This window comes from Canis lupus, chromosome X (assembly GCF_011100685.1).
Source record: "Canis lupus familiaris isolate Mischka breed German Shepherd chromosome X, alternate assembly UU_Cfam_GSD_1.0, whole genome shotgun sequence".
Lineage (NCBI taxonomy): Eukaryota > Metazoa > Chordata > Mammalia > Carnivora > Canidae > Canis > Canis lupus.
This window is the reverse complement of record NC_049260.1, coordinates 50709981-50731990: the sequence shown is the minus strand read 5'-3', so window position 1 is coordinate 50731990 and position 22010 is coordinate 50709981. Positions and strand designations below refer to the sequence as shown.

The window sequence follows — 22010 nt, the reverse complement described above, 5'->3', positions numbered from 1 at the left end:
AAGATTGGAGTGATGTGACTATGTCAAAGAATTTCAGTGGCCACCAGAAGCTGGAAAAGACTAGAAATGGATTCTCCCCTAGAGCAGCCAGAAGGACTATGGCTCTGTGAACACCTTGATTTCAGCCAAATAATACTGACTTCAGATCTTTGACTTCCAGATCTGTGAGATAATAAATTTCTGCTGTTTTAAGCCTCCAAGTTTGCAGATATTTCTTACAGTGGCCAGAAACTAATATGAGTGCCTTCTCAAGGCTATCACTACTTAAAACACTTTTTGACCTAGTAATCCCTAATTATCAACAGGTGTCAGGACTCATTTGTCACATATTAGACATGGTGCTCTTGTTATGCACTTTAGTCAAAATTTCTTGGAACACATGCAGTAGAGAGACCTTCAGCTTCATGGGAATGAAAGGGGAAAGATAGGGGTCTTTACAAAAACGCACTATCCAGAATCAGTCTCTAAACCCCCAAAATGTTCACAGGTTATTCCTTCAGACCTGGCAGCTCCTCTGATTGGAGTAGATTTTAAGGGTCATATAAGCCATCTCTCCCTGTCTTTGCCTGTGTGTAGCCAAGATACCCAAGAAAGGTATCTGGTTTCTGGCAAACACCTGGCCTACTGGTTGGCATAGCTACTCAGGACAGAGTAACTGTCATTCAAGAACCACAAGAATACTACATTTCAGGGAGAAAATGAATGGATAAAGAAGCACATATGGAGACTGGATTGGAATTTGTTGCTATAGAGTGAAAAAGAGCTACTCATGGAAATGCTGTTAAGATTGCTATGAACAGTTCTCTCTAGTATTAGACTGGAAAATAACATCTGTGAGAAGGATTGGAATGGAACCCTGAACACATTTTAGACAACCTATAAAATCAGAAGAGTTTCATAAAATTGTCCCCAAGGAACTCCAGAATCTTAAGGAATTATGCGGAAAAAAGAAGTATACCTATGTAGATATTGAAACCGACATAGAGTGGAATGCTGGGAGGGTAAAATCCTACAATTTCCAAATATGGAAGAGAACCTAGAGATCACCAAGTCTAAGCCCCTCACTGTACAGATGTGAAAACTAGCAGATTTTTAAATCAAACTTTAAATATTTCAATATTTGCTCTGTAGTCTTGCTTTAGTGTCTATAGTGTTTTTCTGGATCAGGTGCTGATTCATGGCAATGAAAACATACTTAAAACCACATTCTCAGTACACAGGACAACCATGATCACTCCCCTGCCCGCCAAAGGGCGTGCAAAGTGAAATTCCTCCGGCAGTTTATTTTTCTTTTTAGATATTATTTATTTATTCATGGGAGACAGAACAGAGATACACAGGCAGAGGGAAAAGCAGGCTCCATGCAGGGAGCCCGAGGGGGGACTGGATTCCAGGTCTCCAGGATCACACCCTGGGCCAAAGGCGGCGCTAAACCGCTGAGCGACCGGGATGCCTCCTCCCACAGTTTAGACACGTCCTCAGGGTCTGGGACCGAAGCACGTTAGCAACCTGGAGATTACCGGAACCTTGAGGCTGAACGCTTGCAGCCCACACGGTTGCTTTGAGAAAAGAGCACTTCCGGCTGGCAAAGACGTGCCCCCGATTTGTAGTTAGATAGGTCCCCGGTTCTCGTGCTCCGATTTGCCACGTTAACGCAGAGAGGCGGGTTTGCGTCTGGGTCACGCTCTCCCATTGGCTGTTGGCACAACGGTGGTTTGGCGTGAGGATAGCACGTTGAACTGAAAGCTGTGTGAAGTGCTGCGACTCAAGACCTGCAGTGGAGCCCAGTGTCCGGTGGGAATCTGGTGCCCGGCCAGGTGTAGGTCTTCAGGGGATGGATCGCGTGTGGAGTGCGTGGTGCGGAAAGTGCGTTAAAGAGAAAGGGTCGTCGCCACTTTGGGCCCAGCGTATCGTGGTCGCCTGGCTCAGTAGAGCCGAGTGGGATCAGGTGACGGTGTATCTGTTCTGTGACGATCATAAATTGCAGCGGTATGCCTTGAACCGTATCACCGTGTGGAGGAGTAGGTAAGACTCCAGGCTCAGACGTCCTATTTGCGCGCTGGTGGCGCCTCACCTCTTCTTCCTCAATCTACGAAATGCCTAAAGCCCTTAAAGGGGGTTTGGGCGTTGTTCCTTTTCCAAGGGCCTGGGGGAAAGTCATTGCCAATCCTTTGTACTAATCCGGTGTGGAAAGAGGAAGTGGGTGTGCCTCAACCACCCTCTTGTTAAAATTCTTGAGCTTTTAACCCTTACCTTCTTCTGTCTTGGGGACGGTGCCAGAGGGACCAGGGTGTCTGAACCCGGGCTTTAGGAGTAGATTAACACTCTGGGGTGGATTTCTGAGTCGAATTGGGTTGGAAGGGAGTGGTGTTTGCTAACAAAACCTTGTTTGAAGGGAGCACCTCAGTCCACTTGGTAAGATTGAGTTGGGAGCAAAGAATGAAGTCTTCTTTAGCTGAATGAATTGAAGGTTTTAGAGTGAAAGAAAGGGGGTGTGTCCACACTTAATTGTTGGTTGATTGCCTAGCAGTTAGGTGTCCTTTGTATACCCTGGCCAGTCTCTCACACCCTGTATACTATTGGATCCCAGGGACGTTATCCTCCCTCTTCTCACTTTCTTGATGTGTGTCTTGTCCTGCACTCTTCAGCCAGTTATGTAATTGGAATAACTTAAAGCAACCTAGATTCTGAGGTGGAGGGTGGACCAGGGTGAAGGACCGCTATGATGGTGCTGGACTGTGGCTCTTTAGGTTAGGCAACGAACTCCCCCTGGCAGTGGCTTCTACTGCTGACCTGGTACGCTGTAAGCTCATGGATGTAACTGGTGGCTTGGGCACTGATGAACTTAGACTGCTTTATGGAATGGCATTGGTCAGGTAAGACTTGCAGGGGCACGGGTTGGGAGTGGGGGTGGGTTGAGGGATGGGGAGTGGGGGTAGCACTTGATAAGCAAAGCTTGGCTTTTAAGTGCTACCTGAAGCAAAAAGCCCCTATGTCCCTCTGTATGGGTCACTCTGTGATTGACTTGACAGCTTTTGGTACTCCCTGTCAACACACATTCCTCTTTTTTTTCCCCTGAGAGCCTTCTCCCTTCCATTTTTCTTCTTTCTGGAATGTGGGGTGGGGGCGATTTACACCAAGTGATCTCTGAGTCTCTTCCAACTTTGATAATTTGATTTTTTTCTTCCCCCTTAACTCTTTTACCCAGAAGAATTTTTCTGATTAGTCTGGTGTCCTTGGCCATGGTTTAATGTGGATTTTTCAACCTTTTTCCCATCTTTACGTAGCATAATAATTTTCCCTTTCTATTCATGATCACTGAAAAGTTGCTGAGTTGAAGTGGACATATGGCCTGGGAGTTCCTGACTAACAAAGTGATTTAGAGTAATTATAGCTGTTTCATACACATTAGGAAAAAGGCTGCCACTGAATTTTCTCATGTGTCAAAATCTGCTCATCTCATACTGTTTATTTTGTGTGCCTTGAGGCCCTCCCTAGCTCTTCTTACCTTCTCCATCATTTAGGTGTGCTCCCCATATCATTCGGTGTAGGTAGTCCTTTGTTTTAGGCTTTATAACGTATAATCTAGTGAAGCATGCTTTATTGTATTATTATTTTATCCTAGACTGACCTTTCAAGGCCAGAGCAGTGTTTTCTTCACCTGTGTGGCTTTAGTACAGGGCAAATATTCCTGTTCTGGCTGATACCAATCATAAGAACAGAACAGAACAGTTAGTAGAAAGGTTGTAGAAATGCAGGGTGTCAGTAACACAGCAAGATGTTTGAGTAAAACAGTTCCTTGGGTTGTGCCACTTATTTCTTCCCCAACCCCAGGTTTGTGAATCTTATCTCGGAGAGGAAGACAAAGTTTGTGAAGCTCCCTCTCAAGTTCCTGGCTCAGGAGGTGTGTATGGTAAAACGGCCTTGCTCAGTCCTCTCTCCCCAGGAGGACTCACTAAATGGGGCATAGGGTGATATGAGCACACAATTAAGACTAGCTCATCCCACCACTACCAGCCAAGCCCAGCAAGAACCTCAGAGCCTCAGCCTCCAGCTTATAGAAGCAGACTTGCTCCCTTGCTCATGGCTACTATCTTCAGTGGCTTGGCCTTTTCAACTTGTTGGGAGTAGGCCAGTGAAGCTGAAGCACTGGAATGCTCCACTGGGTGAGGACAGGAAAAAGGTGGCAGTCACAGTATCTGCCTTTGGGGAGCTGATAGTCTGAGGGAGGAGACAAACTCAGTGGAGCAGCATGAAAACGCCTGATATCCCTGCCCTGATTGAGTATGTGAGGTGTGTTGAAGCTCAGAGGGCAGGCAGGTTCTCAGCTATCTAGAGAAGCTTCCAGAAAAAGGGTATGGGAGGGAGGGAAGAAGGATAAAGGGTACCCAGGGATTGGGATTGATAGGGCAGAGGAAGGCTGGAGGTGATTGTTAATGCTCAGTCACAGGAATATCTGTGTTGGAAGAGGGTGGTTGGAGGAAGTAGCTATCTTTTTGATTTTTAAAATCACCTCAACAGAACAGTAAAAAGAATAAGGAGACCTGGTTTCTAATTTTGGCCCTGCCACAAAGACTGGAACCTCCTCAGGACTTCAATATTTTTATCCATAAAATGTGGCGAGGCCAGGCTAATTTATCTTTCTGGTCCCTTCCACCTTTAATATTTTATAATTCCTATACTCACAATCAGGTAAATATTCCAGATTGGATTGTTGAACTTCGCCATGAGTTGACCCACAAGAAAATGCCCCATTTAAATGACTGCCGCAGAGGTGAGTCTTTATGGAGTATACCTATCATAGCTTAAGCCAAAGGGCCTGGGCTGGGTGGCACTGTGGGTAGGGGGAGAGGGAGGAGGATCTCTAAGTGGTGTCAGAGCCAGAACTAGGGTGAGGCAAGTAAGGCACTTGTCTTGGGCACAAACTTTAAAGGGGTGTCAAAAGTTCAGTAATCAAGATAAATAACATTTTAATGCGGAAAAACCCACAATGAACAGAATTCCAAAATTTTAAGTAAAAACTGAATTACTATTAGTGATTTTTCCTCTTGCTTCAGACTCCAATATGGCTTGGCAGGACACTGTTCTGATCCTGTTTTGATATCTTGATTACTGCATTTTTTGGCATCCACTTAAGTTTTATACCTAAAGAGGTTAGTAGGGAGCAAATTGAGAGGTGTGAGCCATCAAATGTCATGAACCTAGGAGTTCTTTAGACACCCCATCCCAATTGATTCAGCCTAGTCCCTTCATGGTGGGGAAATTGAGATCTAAAAAAGGGAAGAGACTCCGCCAAAGGCCGTGTAATTAGGTCGTGGGCCTGGATCCCTGTTCTTCACTTGCCAGCCCTGTGTTACTTTTGGCACCCCATCTGTAATACTGATATTAGTTTCTTCTAGGAAAGGTACTGGTGAGCACAAGAAAGCAAAGAACAGAGAGATAACCTGGAGGAAGAGAGGCTGCTTCTAGATATTTGAGATTTGTGCCTTCTTGGAGCCAATCCTCTTCCCTAGGGTCTTCCCATAAAGCTTTTAAGAGGAGACTAGGGGCCTGCTAGGAGCTCTTTGCCTGTGGCTACTCCTATGATATTGTTTTCCTTCCTCCCCTCCTTTAGGCTGTTATTTTGTTCTGGACTGGCTTCAGAAGACCTATTGGTGCCGCCAACTGGAAAACAGCTTGAGAGACACCTGGGAGCTAGAGGAGGATAGGGAAGATACAGATGAAGAAGACCAGGAAGAAGATAAAAACATTGTTGTTGATGACATTGTAGAACAGAGACCAGAGCCTAAGGATAAAGGGAAAGGTGTAGAACTGGATGCCAGGGTTGATGGAGACAGCGAAGGCAGCAAAGAGGTTGATTCACATTGGGAAAAGGCTCTGAGACATAAAGAGCTATATGGTAGGTGTCCTTAGGTGGGAGGGGTCATAGAGAGGCCCATGAGTCTGGAAGACTTAGACTTAAGGTTAACATTGGTTATTTCCCTGGCTCAGCATTTCCTCTGGGTTTGTGGTGAGTTTTAGCTTAAAATAATTACTCTCACAAACCATTTCCCTTGATCTCTGTGAAGTAGGAGAGGCAAGAATTCTAGTTCCCAATTTGCAACTTAAAAAATGAGGTGAAGGGTGCCTGGGTGGCTCAGTGGTTGAGCGCCTTTGGCTCAGGTTATGATCCTGGGGTCCTGGGATCAAGTCCCACATCAGGCTCCCTGCTGAGAGCCTGCTTCTCCCTCTGCGTATGTCTCTGCTTATCTCTGTGTCTCTCATGAATAAATAAATAAAATCTTAAAAAAAAGAAATGAGGTGAGAGTGCCTCAGAATCTCATGAGGAGCAGAGAGCTGGGATGCCCTATCTGTTTCCACATTCCGTTTTCAGAAAGAGCCCGAGAACTGCTGGTATTATATGAAGAGGAACAGTTCAAGGTAAGAAAAGTGCCCTTGACTTTGTTTTCACTTGCCCCAGCCATTTCTTCCCTCTTGCCAGCTTCCTGAGAGAAGTCCTGAGAAGGAATTTCAAAGAAAAGTGGCAGAGCTTGAGGGAACTTCTCAGAGAGAGGGAGAAACTAGGAAGGAGACAAGAGAAGCAGAATTAATTTGGCTGATCCTCCACACCAATGGAAGAGAACAGATGTTGGAAGTCTGGATAATGTGCCCAAATGGGTGGTAGGGAACAACTGGGTATAGGTGGTTGCATGGTCCTGCAATACTGCAGCTGATAAGCAGATGGCACCCAGGAACTTTCCTAGATCAGGTGAGCTTAAGGGGATGCTATTTTAGCAGGAAGGGAGATAGCCTAGAAATAATTCAGCTTGACTCTTCTTTTTCATAGATGAAGAAATTGAACAACAGATGAGTGAAGGGACTGGCCCCAGGTTACATATGCAATTAGTGATAGAACTAGAATTAGAATCTTGGTCTCCTGATTCCCTTTCTTCCATAATCCATTGCTTCCCCTCATTCCTGGGCCCAAGGGTCTCTGGGCCAATTCCAACAAAATGCCCCCACTGGACATCTTAGTATTGGAGTATCTGGTGATTGGGAGCCATAAAGAATTCGAGGTAGGGAGGGAGGAGGAAGAAGAGAAGAAAGTCTGGGATTTGAAGGTCAGGATATTTTTTTTTAATGTGGGGCCAAGTCAGGGAGTTGTGGGCCCACCCTTGTATGCCCTGCCTTATCGCAAAAAAGGGAGATGCTAAGAGGTCCTACGGGAAGGGATCCTTGAAGGGTGGGAGAGGGTTGCTTGGCTGAACCAGCCTTCTGATAGTAACTTCTGTGCTGGCAGGTGCTGGAGAAATTTAGGCGTTTACCTCAGGCTATTAAGGCATGGAACAACCTTTCTCCACCTGTAGAATGCATCCTGGCAGAACTCAAGGGCATTACATGTGAAAACAGGTATGTAACTAAGTAATCAGGCTGTTTACTCTAGCAGCCTCACTGAAGTAGGCTTCCATAGCCCAGCTTGCCAACCTGTAAGGAAATTTCAGGGATAATCCTGATCCCTGCAGAGTGACCCAAATTCTGCATGACCCTCCCCCTTGCCCTGCCAGCTACCAGGTAGGGATTGCCTACTCTGAATCACTAAAATGGCCAGAGACAGGACTGTCTGCTGTCATCAGTTCCCTGGTTAGATTTGTTCCTCTCTGTCCAATGGTATATGGAGCTCTGGGCAGGGAGGAAAAGCTCTTCATTCTTACCATTTCACTATCTAGTCCTTGTCCAAGTTTGAGGTAAAAAATAAGGTGAGTGCTGCTGATCTTTTGAACTGCATATGGGGAGTAATCGTATCCCTTGGGTAGTTGTGGTTGGGAGAACAAAGGAGAGGCTTTCCAGAGTCTGGCTCTTTGAAAGAGTAAGTACGTCCCTGCTCTGTGTGGCCATGAGCCTCCCCCCCCACCACACCCCATAGTGCTTAGTTCCATCTAGAGCAGACAGAATCTATCCATTCATCTCCTCCCTAGCTCTTGGGTCTTGCTACCTAAATTCAGCTGGAAAGGGCTTTGGGGGACTTTCCACTAAGAACCAATGGAGGCATTGCTAGACTTTCCAAACTAGGGAGACAGTGGAAGAAATCTGGGATGGAGCAGAATATTAGGAAGGTCGTATAGGTGGCAGAGTGGGCCTGAGTGAGAGCCTACAGTGCAGTTTGGGATTGCCTATAGAGCCTTCTTCATTCCCAGGATACTATTAATTCCCAAGATGTTTCTATCAGTGTCTTTCCACCCTAGGCTTCTTAGCACCCTTTAGCAAAGGCCCCCTCAGCAGCTGGGACAACTCTCCCTGTACTTCTGTACAGTACTGTCTGCCTGCTTATGCTGAGCAGGCAGCTCTTCCTGGATACTGACTTGAAGAGGTGGGAGATGGATGAAAGGACAACTCTTTCCACTTCAAACCTGGTGGAGGGAGGGATCTAAGCATGACAGCATGATTTGACAATGCCTCTGGCCATTGAGACCCCTTGGGAGCTCATGTTCCCTCTCTAGGCCTGGTCAGCTGGGGGAGCCTCTCTTGGGGGACCTGCTAGCTCTGGAGAAGAGAGCTAGCTGTCATTGGGAGGTCTATCAGCACTTCCCTTCCTGGGGTAGGGCAGGTAATGCAAGGGTGGGCCCACAACTCCCGTACTGGCCCCACATTTGAGCTACATGAGGTGAGGGATTACCCCTATAGCCTATGCTTTCAACTTCTGTAACTTATTTCTGTGTTCTTGGGGTCCCTAGGAATAAGGATGATTATTTGCTTCAGCAATTGAGTCACCAAAGTTTCTGCTTCTAGGATCTGAAAGAGGGTAACCAGGAAAAAGGGGAGGGGTAAAAGACTGGAAGACTGTCAAGAGAAACAGACACTGAGTAATAGTTAAAGTCTAAAAGCCCTTGGCCCTGTGACCCTAGGCATCACCCTGGCACCTTTTCTCCATCTGTGCTTTCAGGCTTGTTCAGCTGCTGCTGCCCTCATTATGGGCCTTAGATAAGCATGTGCTTGGTAAATGCTTATTCAAAACTCACTGATCCCAATATCTGGCCCAGCCTCTGCCCCAGAAAGCTGAGCCCTGAGATCCAACTGTCAGAGCTGCCTTCATTCCTACCTCCACCATGCTGCTGTGCCCACTTAAGTCAGAGGCGTAAGATGCCTTGGGAGTGGGTAAGGGAGTAGAAGAAGGTCTTCTGACTGCTCAATTGACTTAATTAAGTGTCCTCTTTCTCCAGGGAGGCTGTGTTGGATGCTTTTCTGGATGATGGCTTTCTCATCCCTACATTTGAGCAGTTGGCAGCTTTGCAGATAAACTATGAAGGTATGGTCCTAGGGGCTCACTTTAGTCTTGGAGTATTGTGTTTCTTGGGCAAAAATACCAGGGTTAGGCTAAGTGGCTCAGGACTGGGAGGCAAGGGCTGCTAAGTGCCATTCCATAGTCTCTGGAAGCCTATCTTAGCTGAGAAGAACAGGTAGCTCCATTGTTACTCAGTTGCTGGACTACTCTTAGGTGGCCTGGAATTGGGTGGGGTGACATGAAGTGGGATGGGATTGGCTGGGGTGGACTGGGATGTGGGGGAGTTTTAATGCCATTATTTTGTTATGTTAATTGTGATTTAGCTGCTTGCTTAGAGAGCTAGAACAGCGGAACTGGAAGGGCCTTGTGAGGTCATCTAGTTCAACATCCTCATATTACAGATGGGCAGACTGAGGTCCAGAGAGGGGAAGGTACTGACCCAAAGTTACACAGTGAGTTATTGACAAAGCTGAAAGCTAGAACCAGAGCTGTTTTTTTTTTTTTTAATACTTCGTTTTGAGTCATTTGGTTGCCAGATACTAACTGGTTCCTCTGCTTACTGTTCTCTTCTCTTTCTGTTCTGTGGTGGCAACTCTATTGTTGGTGGGTCTCCCTCCTTCTCCCTCTTTTTTCTCCGCCTCTGCTTCTTTCTTCCCTCCTTGTCTTCTATTGGCCCCTGCCTCCCCTTTCCATCAATCTGTATCCCTCACAAACCAGAAAATGTGGACCTGAATGACATCCTGGTGCCAAAGCCATTCTCTCAATTCTGGCAGCCCCTGCTCAGGGGCCTGCACTCCCAGACCTTCACACAGGCCCTGCTGGAAAGGATGTTCTCTGAGCTGCCAGTCTTGGGGGACAGCGGAATCCGGCCCACCTACATCCTCAGATGGACCATTGAACTGATTGTGGCTAACACCAAGACTGGTGAGGGAGACTAGCCTTAGCCTCAGGTCCTAACACAGCCTAGGCAGGAGCATCTGTCACTGTCCTTAGCTCTCAGATGAATAGCACTAAGTAGACATGCCCCATGTTAAAGGTTTAGGCTTGCCCAAGAGGGCCCCACAGTAGCAGTGAACAAATATTCCACTTTTTTTTTTCTCAGAGCCAAGTAAACTGGTCTGGGACAGAAAGGCCTAAATGCTTGAGCAATCAGGAGGTATAGGGTGGGGAGTCTGGGAGAGTGGGGAGGGACAGAGCCAAGCTTTTAAAGATACAAAGTTGGGTGAGGGCTTACTGGTTCCTTCTCCTCAGACTCTCTCTTCTCTCAGGACGGAATGCCCGCCGATTTTCTGCAAGCCAGTGGGAAGCAAGAAAGAGCTGGAGGCTATTCAACTGCTCTGCCTCCCTTGACTGGCCCCGGGTGATTGAGTCCTGCTTGGGTTCACCTTGCTGGGCCAGCTCCCAACTCCTCCAGCTGTAAGTCTCTTGAATTCCATCTGGTAAGAGGGTGAGGCCACACAGCCCTAGAGTGGCAGATTTGGGCTGTTGCAAGGACTCTTGAGTCCCATTCCCCTCCTACTAACCAGTGGAAGAACTGAGTCCCAGATGGGGGTGGGTAGGGTATTCTTGCCTAAGATCACACAGCTTAAGACCTGACTCAACTGAGTCCGGTATGAGAATGAATGAGATGATGCCCTCCCACCCCCAGAGTGCTTAGCAGAGTGGCCTGTACAAAGTTGCACAATAAATGGTAGCTGCTGTTTATTATTGAAACCAGTCTTCTGACACTGAGCCCAGTGCTGTCTCCTTTGTAATCTTCCCAAAGTGTACCTCTCATAGATGCTCACTAACTTTCAGTGACTTCCTATTGCCATTCTGATGAAGTCTAGGCTTCTTAGCCTAACATTCAAAGATCTTTCTTATTCTGCCCCAACCTATCATGATAACCATACCTCCTGTGATTCCCCTTTACCCAATCTACCCTGGGTGCTATGGTCAAACTGAATATTGTACTGGTTCCTGTAAATATCTGTGATTGTCTTCCTTTCCTTTTCTGTCATATTCTGACTCCGAGCCACTTTCCTCATATTCATAGAAACCTTTAGCACGCAGTTATCTTCCTGCTTTCTGGAGCAATATCTGTTTCATTCAAGTGACCCATCTGAGATTCTTCAGCTCAACTCCAATGACCTTCCTTTCCCACTACACTCAGCAACCCATTTCCATCACTCAGAGCTGCTCCACCTCTGAAACCTGACATCCCAGCATCCCACTCAGTGATCATAACCTCTTGTCCTTCCATTTCTCACCCTTGCATCTCATGAAGGTAGCTCTTTGCCTGCATCCATATCTCCATCCCTCCATTTCCCCTCTCCCTCAACTTTGCTTCCCTTCCATCCTGTCTGTGGTTGATCACTTCAACCATTCACCATCTGGACCCTCAGCTCTGCCCATCCTTTGACATATCTTGCAAACCCCTGAGCCGGGATTAATCCTCCCCTTTCTGCTTCCCCCACTCCTTAGCTTGGGTAGCTGAACTCTTCTGGGGAAAACCACATAGTACTGTGGATTGCTGCTACTACAGAGGTATGATTCTTAATCTCAGGCCAGGCGTCAGTTCTGCTTATCTGAACTTTTTACTTGTTTTCTGCCCACTTTCTCTTTTGTTTCCTGACTTTTCTAAACTTTTACCACTCACCTCAAGCCCCTCTTCCTCTCCCATTTCACCCTAACTTCCTTGAGCATCCAGCAGGGCCCCTCAACTTGTGGTCCAGTCCTCGTCAGCTGAACTCCATCTACACTTAACCATCTTGCCAGTCTCAGGATGAGATGGCCTTCCCCCCACCTCCAAGCCTCCTCTTGCACCTTTGCTCTGGAGCCACCTCTACCAGTATCACGGGGGCTTCACCTCCACCTCTCCTTTGCTCTACTGCCTCTTATTCTTCAACTTACAGGCCTCAGTTTTTTTCATCTTAAAACAGCAATAACATAAGCAAAATCTCCTTTGACCCTGCATTCCCATGTTGGTTAATCAGCAGCATAACACTCCTCTCCCAGCCACCACCATCAAAACATCTTAAAAGAATAGTCTACACTCAGCAGTCTTGATTTCCTCACTACCCTCTTATTCCTCATCCTGCTGCAATTAGGCATTTTCCCCAAAAAGATGCTTTGACCTCCTAATTACCAAATCCAGTGAGCCCTTGTCCATTGCTGTGTCTGCTGCATTAATGGCTATTTACCACTCCTTCCTTGAAATGCCTGTGCTTTTTTCCTAGTTCCTATAAAGTGCCAAGGCCCACATCTTTTCATCTATCTCAGGCCTTTCCCCCGAGATTCAGCCTCTTGTATTTGACTGTATATCGGACATCTCCCCGTGGATGACCAACAGATACTTTACTGTGACCAAAAGAGAATTGGTCATTTTATTCCCAACCCCAATCCCGAAGTGATCTTCCTCTTTTGCTCCCTATCTCACTTGGTGGTATCACTATCTATGCTGTTGATTCTCAAGCACTTCTCAAATCTGAGATTTTGTGTTGCCATGTCTACTTCCCATTGTGTCTCCTTCCCTCTATCAGACTTTAGCTTTTCAAAGGTAAGGGCGGTTTATTAGCCATATCTGTGCCCTAAACCACCACACAAATCTAGGGCCTAAACAGATCTCAGTAAACATCGTTGAACTCTGCTGTCTCATTGCCAGCAATGCTGTCTTTGGTGGCAACTAACTCTGTGTCTGGGGACTGAATGAATTGGGAGTCTGGATGCCAAGATCCTCTTAATACCCTTAGCTCTCCCTAGAGTCAGAAAGTCTTTCTTGAATCCTGATGGCATTTGGGGCATGGTAGTAGCTTATAAGAGAAAAAAGTAAGCCATGGCAAGACCTCCAGGAGATAGAACTGAACCAAACAGCCAGATCTCCAAATGTGTATGCTCTAGACTAGAAGTGATATGGATGGGTGGGAAACTGGGAGAACCAAAAAGATGTGGAGGGGTCAGGGAAACATGACAGACAGGGCATTTGAGCAATCTCAGGAGGAGAAAGAACACAAATTCCAAAGCCTAGAAACACTATGGAATGAAATGTAATGGGGTAGGGGTATGCAAAAAGCAGCATGGAGAGGTTTGGATAGGTGGCCTTCAAGGTACTTTCCAATCCTAAGTGCCTGCAGAGTGGAAGCTGCTGGTCTTGGAGAAGTCTGGATCACAGAGATCTTCTCCCAATCCAGGCATACCAGAGGGATGTGACACATGCCAGCAGTAGCAGCGACTTACTTGGGTATAACTCTTTGTGCACAGGTTCTACTTTTCCCAAATAATCAGTGAATCTAATCCTAATCACCCCATTACACAGATTGAGACACAGGATTACCCTAGGTATTATGTGGTAAGTCAGTGGTAAGTCTGTAAGTTAGAGCTAGGGCCAGAATCCAGGTTTCCTGGTCTTTACTCCTATGCTCTTTCTACAATGTTCCATTCAATTGCATGATTGTGAAAAGCATGTGTTATTAGGCAAATAGAGAATCTGGCTTTGTTTTCCCCAGAAGAAAAAATAAAAGATACCACTGGCAACTGTCAGGCATGGTGCTGTGTTTTTTGTAGAAGTCATTTCATTTGACATAGTAGTCTTTGAAGGTGGAGATACTGTATCCTTATTTGATAAGAAAGATATTGAGGCGGTAAGGTATGAAGTGATTTATCCAAAAGTCACACAGTTTGTTGACAGTGGGCCAAGGAATCGGGCACAGGTTTTGTGAGTCCAAAATCCACACTTTCCTATAGCCTGACCTGTGACCAGGCAAACCCAAAGAGGGGATGTATTTTAAGATTCGTATCACTTCAATGGTCAGACTATACAGCTTGAGATAGTGAGTGGGTAATAAACAGTGGTGATAACAGCATATGCCAATATCAAGTGCCAGGAAATATTTATTATTAGTCATACTATTGGACCATAGTGAGCATCTCTCTGGCTTTTTCTCCAAAAAGGCTGAAAACTTTTCAAGAGTTTCCCCTAGCCAGCCAATATCAATTCAGTTTGAGCCAGTGTCCCCTTGGAATATGAAATTAGCCCTGCAGAAAGAGTCTCCCAGTAGATTCACTAGCCCCCAGCCCTACCCCCAATGACCAGCAACCATATGTGGCCAGATAGCCTGCCTAGCATATGGCAACTTCCATGAATGACCCACAGTTCACAAATTCAGTACACCTAGAAAGAAACTATTTGCCCACTCCACCCATGCCTCCAGCAGTGACCTGGTTCTACATGAGGCTGTACAGGTAGTATTCACCCTTTTCCTCCCTAGGAGCTCTCCTTCCTATTGGCTCTGTGTCTGTTGGTGGTTTTGCTGTCAGTACCATCCTCTGTGTGCACACTGTTACCATCATTAACTCCCCTCTGCCTGACCCCTACCATCCAGTCACCAAGCCGTCAGCTTCTCCCCCTCATTTTCACTGTCAGTTCCCTAGGTCAACCCTCACTGGCTCCCTGGTCTCCCTGCCCCCTGGCTGCCCCATCCAGGCCATCCTCCACATAACCATCCTCCACAGGGGCACCATGATGATCTTCAGAAATGCAGCTATCACCTGTGCTTAGAGTCGGTCAGGTGACCCCCTCTCCCCAACACACATATTTAACCTTTGCAGCCTTCTCTTCCTCCCACAGCTCCCCAGGATAGCCCTTACCCTGTATCCAAGGCTACTCCCACTACATGTACACAGTACAATATGCTCACTCTTGTTTCTGCACAAAGCCCTCCCTTGATCTCTCCTGCCCTCCTTGTACCCTCTGCCTCTCCCCAGCTCCTGTAGTGCCCAAGGTCTGCAGTGCTCATCTGGCCTCCCTTCCACATCTAGCTTTGTCTTGTTAAGTGTTTTTTTTTCCTTTTCCTCATTTCAGGCTGGGCTATAATTGCTCTTGGAAAGGGATCACATTTTGTGTTCATGCAAAAGGAGACCAATATACTTCTAGGCATATCTTTGATGCTCAGGACAAATCCCTCAGCTAGGCCAAGGGAAGAGATGGATCTGCCATTCTCATGTCCAATCTTATTGGCCTATTGGCTAGTTTGTGTATTTCTGTAGCATTTAGTACAGACAAATAGCTATCATTTATTGCATGCGGACTCCCTATGTGCCAGGCACTGTGCCAGCCATTCTATGTGAGCTACCTTACTTATGTACTCTTTCCAACAACCCTATAAGTTGGGTGCCATTATTATCCTCATTTTACTGAGAATAGAAGTGAGCCACAGAGATAAATCACAGAGATTGTTCAGGGTCCTGGTTGTGTTTGTTTCTGTCTGCTCTTCTGCACTGCCTTTCAGACGCAAGTCTGGAAACTCAAGAGAGTGGAGTATTGGGGTATAAAGTGAGTTGAGATTTTGAATCTTTCTTACCCCATTCCTCCCTTTTCTCAGTGTCTTCAAAGCCATGGGACAGGTCTTGCCAGATGAGGAGCAGGAGAAATTGCTGCGCATCTGTTCCATTTATACCCAGACTGGAGAAAAAGGCCTAGTACAGGAGGGCTCAGAGGCCTCCCCCATTGGGAAGTCTCCATACACATTGGACAGTCTGTATTGGAGCCTCAAACCAGCTGGCTCCATCTTTGGAACTGAAGGAGAACCCCAGCAGCAGGAGGAACAGGGCAGCCTAAATGATCTCAAGAAAGATGAAAAGGATGAGAAAGATCTGGAAGATCAGGTGGAGGAGGAGGAAGAGGAAAATGATGACCAGAAATGGGAGGAGGAGGATGAAGATGATGAGGATGAAGATGAAGATGAGGAGGAAGAAGAAGATAGAATGGAGGTCGGGCCTTTGTCTACTGGGGAGGAATCTCCCACTGCTGAGAATGCCAGACTCCTGGCCCATAAAAGAGGAGCTTTGCAGGGCTCTCCATGGCAAGTTAGCTCTGGTAAGCAGCCTGATAACCTACTTTCTATTTCACCAGTCTTCCCTCTCTGGCTGGCTCCTAAGGCTTCCCTCTACCTCAGAGAAGAGATGGAAAGTAGCAAAAGGTGGCCAGCATGAGGCAAGCCTGGGAGGCAACCTCGTGTGTGGATGACACTTGGCTTTCCTCTTTTTTAAGATAGTGTGTAAGCTTCAGAGCCCTAAGAACTGTCATGCTATTGGCTCCTTCATGCAGAGTGCCCCACCGGGGATGGTGTGGATATAGGCACTGAGCAACAAAATACAAAGGAGAAAGCAAGAAGTGGGTGGATATATGTGATTCTGCATGTGTTTTTTGCACACAGTGATCCAGGATCAGAGAGACAGTAACGCTTTCTATGTATATGTGAATGAATATGTGTGTACACATGGAGGCTGGGTGGTGATGAGACAGGATTTTGCTGTGTTTATGAGAAAAGGAAACCAGGGGTATTAAATTAGAGGAAGTGGAAGGGAGACCAGAAGAGTGAAAATAAAGGATCACTGTGGTTTTTAGGTGGGCATACAAGTTAGTGAGACAAAGCCTGGAGAGGAATAGAGAAGATGAGGTGATAAAGTAGGGATACGTGAATCTGCTCCTCTTAAGGGATGTATTTTAGAGTGCCTTTGTTTAGGTTGGGGAACAGGAACCTTAAGGCAGGGAGATCCTGAAGGGATGAATAGTATGGTATATGTGTCGGGGTGGGGAGCATGTGTGTATGTGTACACACTGGAGGCAGTGTATGATGAAACCTGAAAGAGGAAAGAAAATGGCTGGGGTTAGGTATGGCGTAGGGTGGGCATGGTAGGGAATGATAGGGAGAGAGAGGGGAGGAAACAAAAGAACTTAGGGGCAAAGGTAGAGCCTTTGTCCTTTTGTGGACATGTATGTGGAAGAGCTAGGGCATAAAGGCACTGAGTGCTTTATGTCCGTGTGCGGGCCTGCATATGCTGGACATACCAAAGCATTGTAGCAGAGAAATCTCTTAAGGAAAGGAGGGCTGTTTGGGGTCTTTGTAAATATTGAATGGGAAGGCATTGACATAGGCAGATTGTGTGTGTGTGTGTGTGAGAGAGAGAGAGAGAGAGAGAGAGAGGGAGGGAGGGAAAGAGAGTTTAAGGGCTGTGAAAGAAGTTATTATGAACGAAGTGGGCACTATGCATCTGTGCATAAATGTACACAGGGTCATGTATGTTTTTCGAAGAAAAGGCAGGGTTGCTGAGACTTGGGATCCAGAAGGTATCTCTGAGGAAGAGAAGTGGCAGTAATGAGAGGTAGGGGGTATACGGAAAAGTGTAAGAACATGCAGTGAGACAGCCATAGAAGTAGCCTCTCTTGTCACTGAGGGACATGTACATAGATGTCAGGCTGGAGAGGCAGGGTCTGTGATGCAGACAGGGTTGGGGATGTTAGCGATGGGGAAGGAGGGTGGTCAGGTCAGTGACAGACATGGGGGATGTAGTCCCTGTGTACGAAGGTATCTTTGTATTAATAGGGCAGCAAAAGGAATTGAGATAGGCACAACTTCTTCCTGTAAAAGGGTCAGGGTGAGTGGTTCTATGGGTAACATGAAAAACTAATCCATGGGTGATACTTTCCAGAATGCCAGGGACATTATGACAGCGAAAATTTTTTGGGTACCAGGGAGTTGGAGGACCTCATGAAAGTTTTCCTTCAAAACATTGGATTGTACTGGTATAAGGATGGGAATGAGGGTTTAGTATAATACTATGTAGAGAGTGTTTAACTGATTAGATGGAGGGTTGGGAAGTGCCTGATATGGTTCATTCTAAACTGAAATGTTTGTGGGGTGGTAGGAGAGTGGTTTATAAAAGTAGAAAGGCTAGGATATTAAAGTCTTTTCTTCTCCCTTCTTTCCATTGCTGCTTCTGTGTGGGCATATGCGTATGTGGGGATACAGGGACATTAAGATTTCCTGCTTGTATGCCTGTGAATCAGAGGTATAGGAGGCAGGGAGTGAAACTGGGAATATTCATCGAATGGAGGTCTCTGTGTTTTTATGTGTGTATACTTAGGTGGCAGTGGGGAGTGGGATATGCAGTAAGACCGTCCTTCCCTGGATAAGGGATGTTCTTTGTGTGTACATCTGGGGGCAATAAGACCTTACAGGGGGCAGGGGGGTATAAGAGCTCTGAGAGAGAGTCCACCCAGAGGTGTTATGTGGGTGTATGCATATCTCTCAAGGCAAGGCCACTAAGAAATAAATGGCATTCAGACACTTTGGGGGGGGTGGTTGTTTATAGATGTGCAGGAAATCTAGGTAATTCAGATTCTCTGAGGTTTAGGGATAAGGTGTGATAATTCTGGGGCATCCAGACTCTCCAGGATATATGTGTGTATAGAAATAGAGCAGGTGAAAGGTTGAGGCAGTGATACAGCCAGGTCTGAAGAAGATATCCTTGTCTGTGTTTATGTTGAAGACATGTCTGGGGAAGTGGGAAAGAGCTGAGAGGAACAAATATGTTTGTAGTTGTGTATATGGCATGTATAGACTTGGGATGGGTTGTGGTGGCATGTGTTGGTGTGTATAAACATATGGAGGCAAAGAAGGGCAACAAAGAGTGAATAGGGGAGTATGGAAGAGGTGGGGAACTCAAAGAGAGGAGCTCATGAGAAATGATGCAAACAGGAATAAGGCTGGACATACATAGAAATTCCATGCTGAGCAGACTAATTGAGGTGGGCAGGTAGACACCAGTTTAATAACTACCTAATCAGCCTATTCTTGCCTCTTCCCTTTGCTCCACAGAAGATGTACGATGGAATACCTTTCCCTTAGGCCTAATGCCAGGTCAGACTGAGGATCCAGCAGAGCTTATGCTGGAGAATTATGACACCATGTATCTTTTGGACCAGCCTGTGCTAGAGCAGCGGCTGGAACCCCCAACATGCAAGACTGGGTGAGTGCCAATGGCAGCAGGATGTCTTACCCCTTTCTCTGCCTCGTGCAGGAGGTAGGGAGGGACACAAAGTGGGATGGGTAGGGGAGGTAACTTGCCCCCCCCCCAGTCAGTGGTTAAGTAAGTGATGTGTAAGCTCCAGTCACTGGCTGGGCCCTTGCCAGGACTCTCAGTCCCTAGTTGAGGGCGTGCGCATTGAGGTAGCCACACAAGAGCTGTTTTGGAACCCCTCTCAGATTGCATCCTGTGTGTGTGTGTGTGTGTGTGTGTGTGAGAGAGAGAGAGAGAGAGAGAGAGAGAGAGAGAAAGTATGTGTGCACACATTTTGGGGAGGAGAGAGTTTCATAGCTTTCCTCAGATTCTCTAAAGGGTCCACCACTCCCTAAAGGTCAAGAACGAATGCTGTAATACAACTTCCTCCTGTTTCCAAGGAGAAAACTAAGGCCCAGAAAGGGGATGAGATTTGTCCAAAAATGCAGAGTAATCAGTAGGCCTCCCGACACTGTCCAGGCATCTTGGTAGCAAGGCCTGTGCCAGGGCTCCATGCTCTCCCTCGAAACTCGCCTCTGGACCACAGGCATGGGAGCCCTTGGGTCATCAGGAGGCCAGGAACCAAGCAGCCCTCACTGAAGGGCTCTGCTGGTAACACAAAGGAGCCCATCGAGAGGGCCTCTACATTCCAGAATGTGGGGCCATTGTGACCAGAAGAATCCTGTGAGTACAAAAGAATGACCTCTGTGGGCCCCTGAAACTGAGTCTGTCCCTGTGTGCCTGTCCACTCCCTGGGAGATGAGCCCCTCTTCCTCTGGATATTCAGGGAAAGGGCTGTAGGACCCAGCAGCAGGCCAGGCCCAAGGCAGTGTTATAGACTCTCTGTCTTAACAGGTCATGGGGGCAGCAGGCCTCTTGGAGAAGAGAGGAGGCAGCTGGGGAAACTAGGTGGTGTGTAGTTGGGTGTGGGGCCCATGTGTCTGAGAGACTTCCTCTCGTCTTGGGTATGGCTGGCTTGATGAGCATAAGAGTATCAAGTATGGGCAGGTAGAGCTGTTAATTCCAGAAGGAAGCTGATTCAGCGCAGTTCCCACATCCCATGTAGTAGGGAGGCTTCCTCTGCTGGAGCAGGCATGCCCACTCTTGCTTCTTGTCTCAGCTCCATCCCTGACTTGGCTATGTGGCCTTAAGCACGTCCCTTTTCATCTCTGGGCCTCAGTTCCCTTGTCTGTAAGATGGTGGGTTATAGGAGGGAATGGGACTGGATCATCTCTAAGGGTTTTTTCAGCTGCAGTTAGTGTAACCATGGATCTGCCTGATGGGAAGGATGATGGCTTTGCTCTCAGCTGTCACCCTCATCTACCTGGAAGGACCTTTTACATGCAGGAAGCAGGGGGAAGCAAGAGTGTTCTGAGCAGCACCAGGGCAGGGAGGGCAGTTCTCTCCCTAGAGCAATCTTGCAATCCTGGGATGGGATCTGGGCCTAGCTCTGTAGCCCAATGCTGGCCTTGGACCCTTTAACCAGTTGTTGGGGGTGGGAGGGATCCAGCCTGGGTCCTCTGGGACCCCAACATCTAGGACCTTAGGAAAAGACTTGTTAAGCTGGCCACTGTGGTGGGGTGGTATGGGCCCTCCCCCCTGCCTTGACCCAAAAAGTTCTGCTTTCATCTGGTTTGTATACTAGGGCTCTGAATAAAGCTTCATTTGAAAAGTGTCCTTCCCTCCTCTCAATTGAGGGGAAGGCAGAACTACCCCTGGGGCCCATCTGAAGTAGTTTCTCAGATTTCCTCCATAGTCTTTGTAAAACCAAGCAGGAGGGTGGGCTCTTTCCATATACATAGATCAGTCAAGCACCCTTAACCCTTCCAGAGTCCAAAGCTGCCTCCTTCCCTGACTGAACCCTCTTCTCTCTCTACAGCACCCGTGGCTTGAGCTGTGGCGTGGGCAGTGACAACTGTAGCAACAGTAGCAATGGCAGCAGCAACTTGGAGGGCCTTCTCTGGAGCCAGGGCCAGCTGCATGGACTCAAAACTGGCCTGCAGCTCTTCTGACACCCACTCTGTTGCAAAGTGTTTATCCAGCCCTGCTGGGAAAACAGCCCATTCCCTGCCTCTTTTGTACCCCCCGCTCCTGGCCCCCGCCAGTGCACCTGATGCTCTATTAAACAACCTGGGAGACAGCCCACATCAGCCATATCAGCTCAGCTTTTTGCCACCATGGAATTTTGAATGTTTTGGGTTTTTTAAATTTTGTTTTAAAAAACAATAAACAGGCAACTGTTAGTTTTGGTGTTTGTAAGATAAGTGAGTATGTGCTGGGGCAGATTAGTATACTCGCCTTTTTCTGGGGGGCCTTGGAGAAGTTGGGATCATAATAGGACTTTAAGCAGAAGCTTGGTCCTATGGCCCCTTGGGCCCACTGCCCCTAATTGTTTTCACCACCAGGCCCCATACATACTTCCTGATTCAAACCACTTTCACTCCTTTCAGCTGTAGAATGGGGCCAACTCACTTAGAAGCATTGGGTTCCAGAAGACAGGCATCGCTATAGAACCCAGCCAGCATCTGGTGAATCTGCTCAGAACCTCACTGACAGACCCAGGCTTCCTGATGCTACCTAGCAGGCTTTTGGCTCATTTCCTTGCTTACCCTCATTGGGCACTAAACAGCAATTGAAAAACGAAAAGAAACCTCTGTTGTTTTGTTCCCCACTCCTTTGGCCTAGAAATAATAGAGTGGACTTTACTGTGGTAGGCACTGAAGCCAGAGAAAAATCTTATGAACTGATCCAGAGCTCCTTCTCTGTGATCACCCAGTTCGTCAGATACTCAAGAGTGCCTACTCTGCCAGCTCAGAGCTGCCAGGAGACAGGGATGAATAAATGTTTATATTCCTTAGAGCCCTCTACCTGGTGAGAAAAGACAAATTCACCAATCATAACCTGAAGATCTGCTAAGTACCCTAAGAGATCT

General features: G+C 47.1%; 1 protein-coding gene across 4 annotated transcripts; it reads left to right on the top strand.

Moving 5' to 3' along the window:
• The first annotated feature begins 1690 nt into the window (after positions 1-1690).
• Positions 1691-21321, top strand: LAS1L (LAS1 like ribosome biogenesis factor). Of its 4 annotated transcripts, none has more exons than XM_038587578.1 (14): positions 1691-2025; positions 2751-2876; positions 3835-3904; positions 4693-4774; positions 5615-5899; positions 6374-6420; positions 7280-7389; positions 9198-9283; positions 9661-9711; positions 9977-10183; positions 10528-10675; positions 15619-16112; positions 18901-19048; positions 20958-21321. In XM_038587578.1, exons 1-14 carry the CDS (start codon positions 1835-1837, stop codon positions 21088-21090), a joined length of 2178 nt encoding a protein of 725 aa, XP_038443506.1. In that variant the 5' UTR covers positions 1691-1834; the 3' UTR covers positions 21091-21321. The 4 variants fall into 4 exon arrangements, with proteins under 4 accessions (XP_038443506.1, XP_038443505.1, XP_038443508.1 ...); XM_038587577.1 differs by having other exon boundaries at positions 18898-19048; XM_038587580.1 differs by lacking the exon at positions 2751-2876 and having other exon boundaries at positions 18898-19048.
• Positions 21322-22010: the final 689 nt, after the last annotated feature.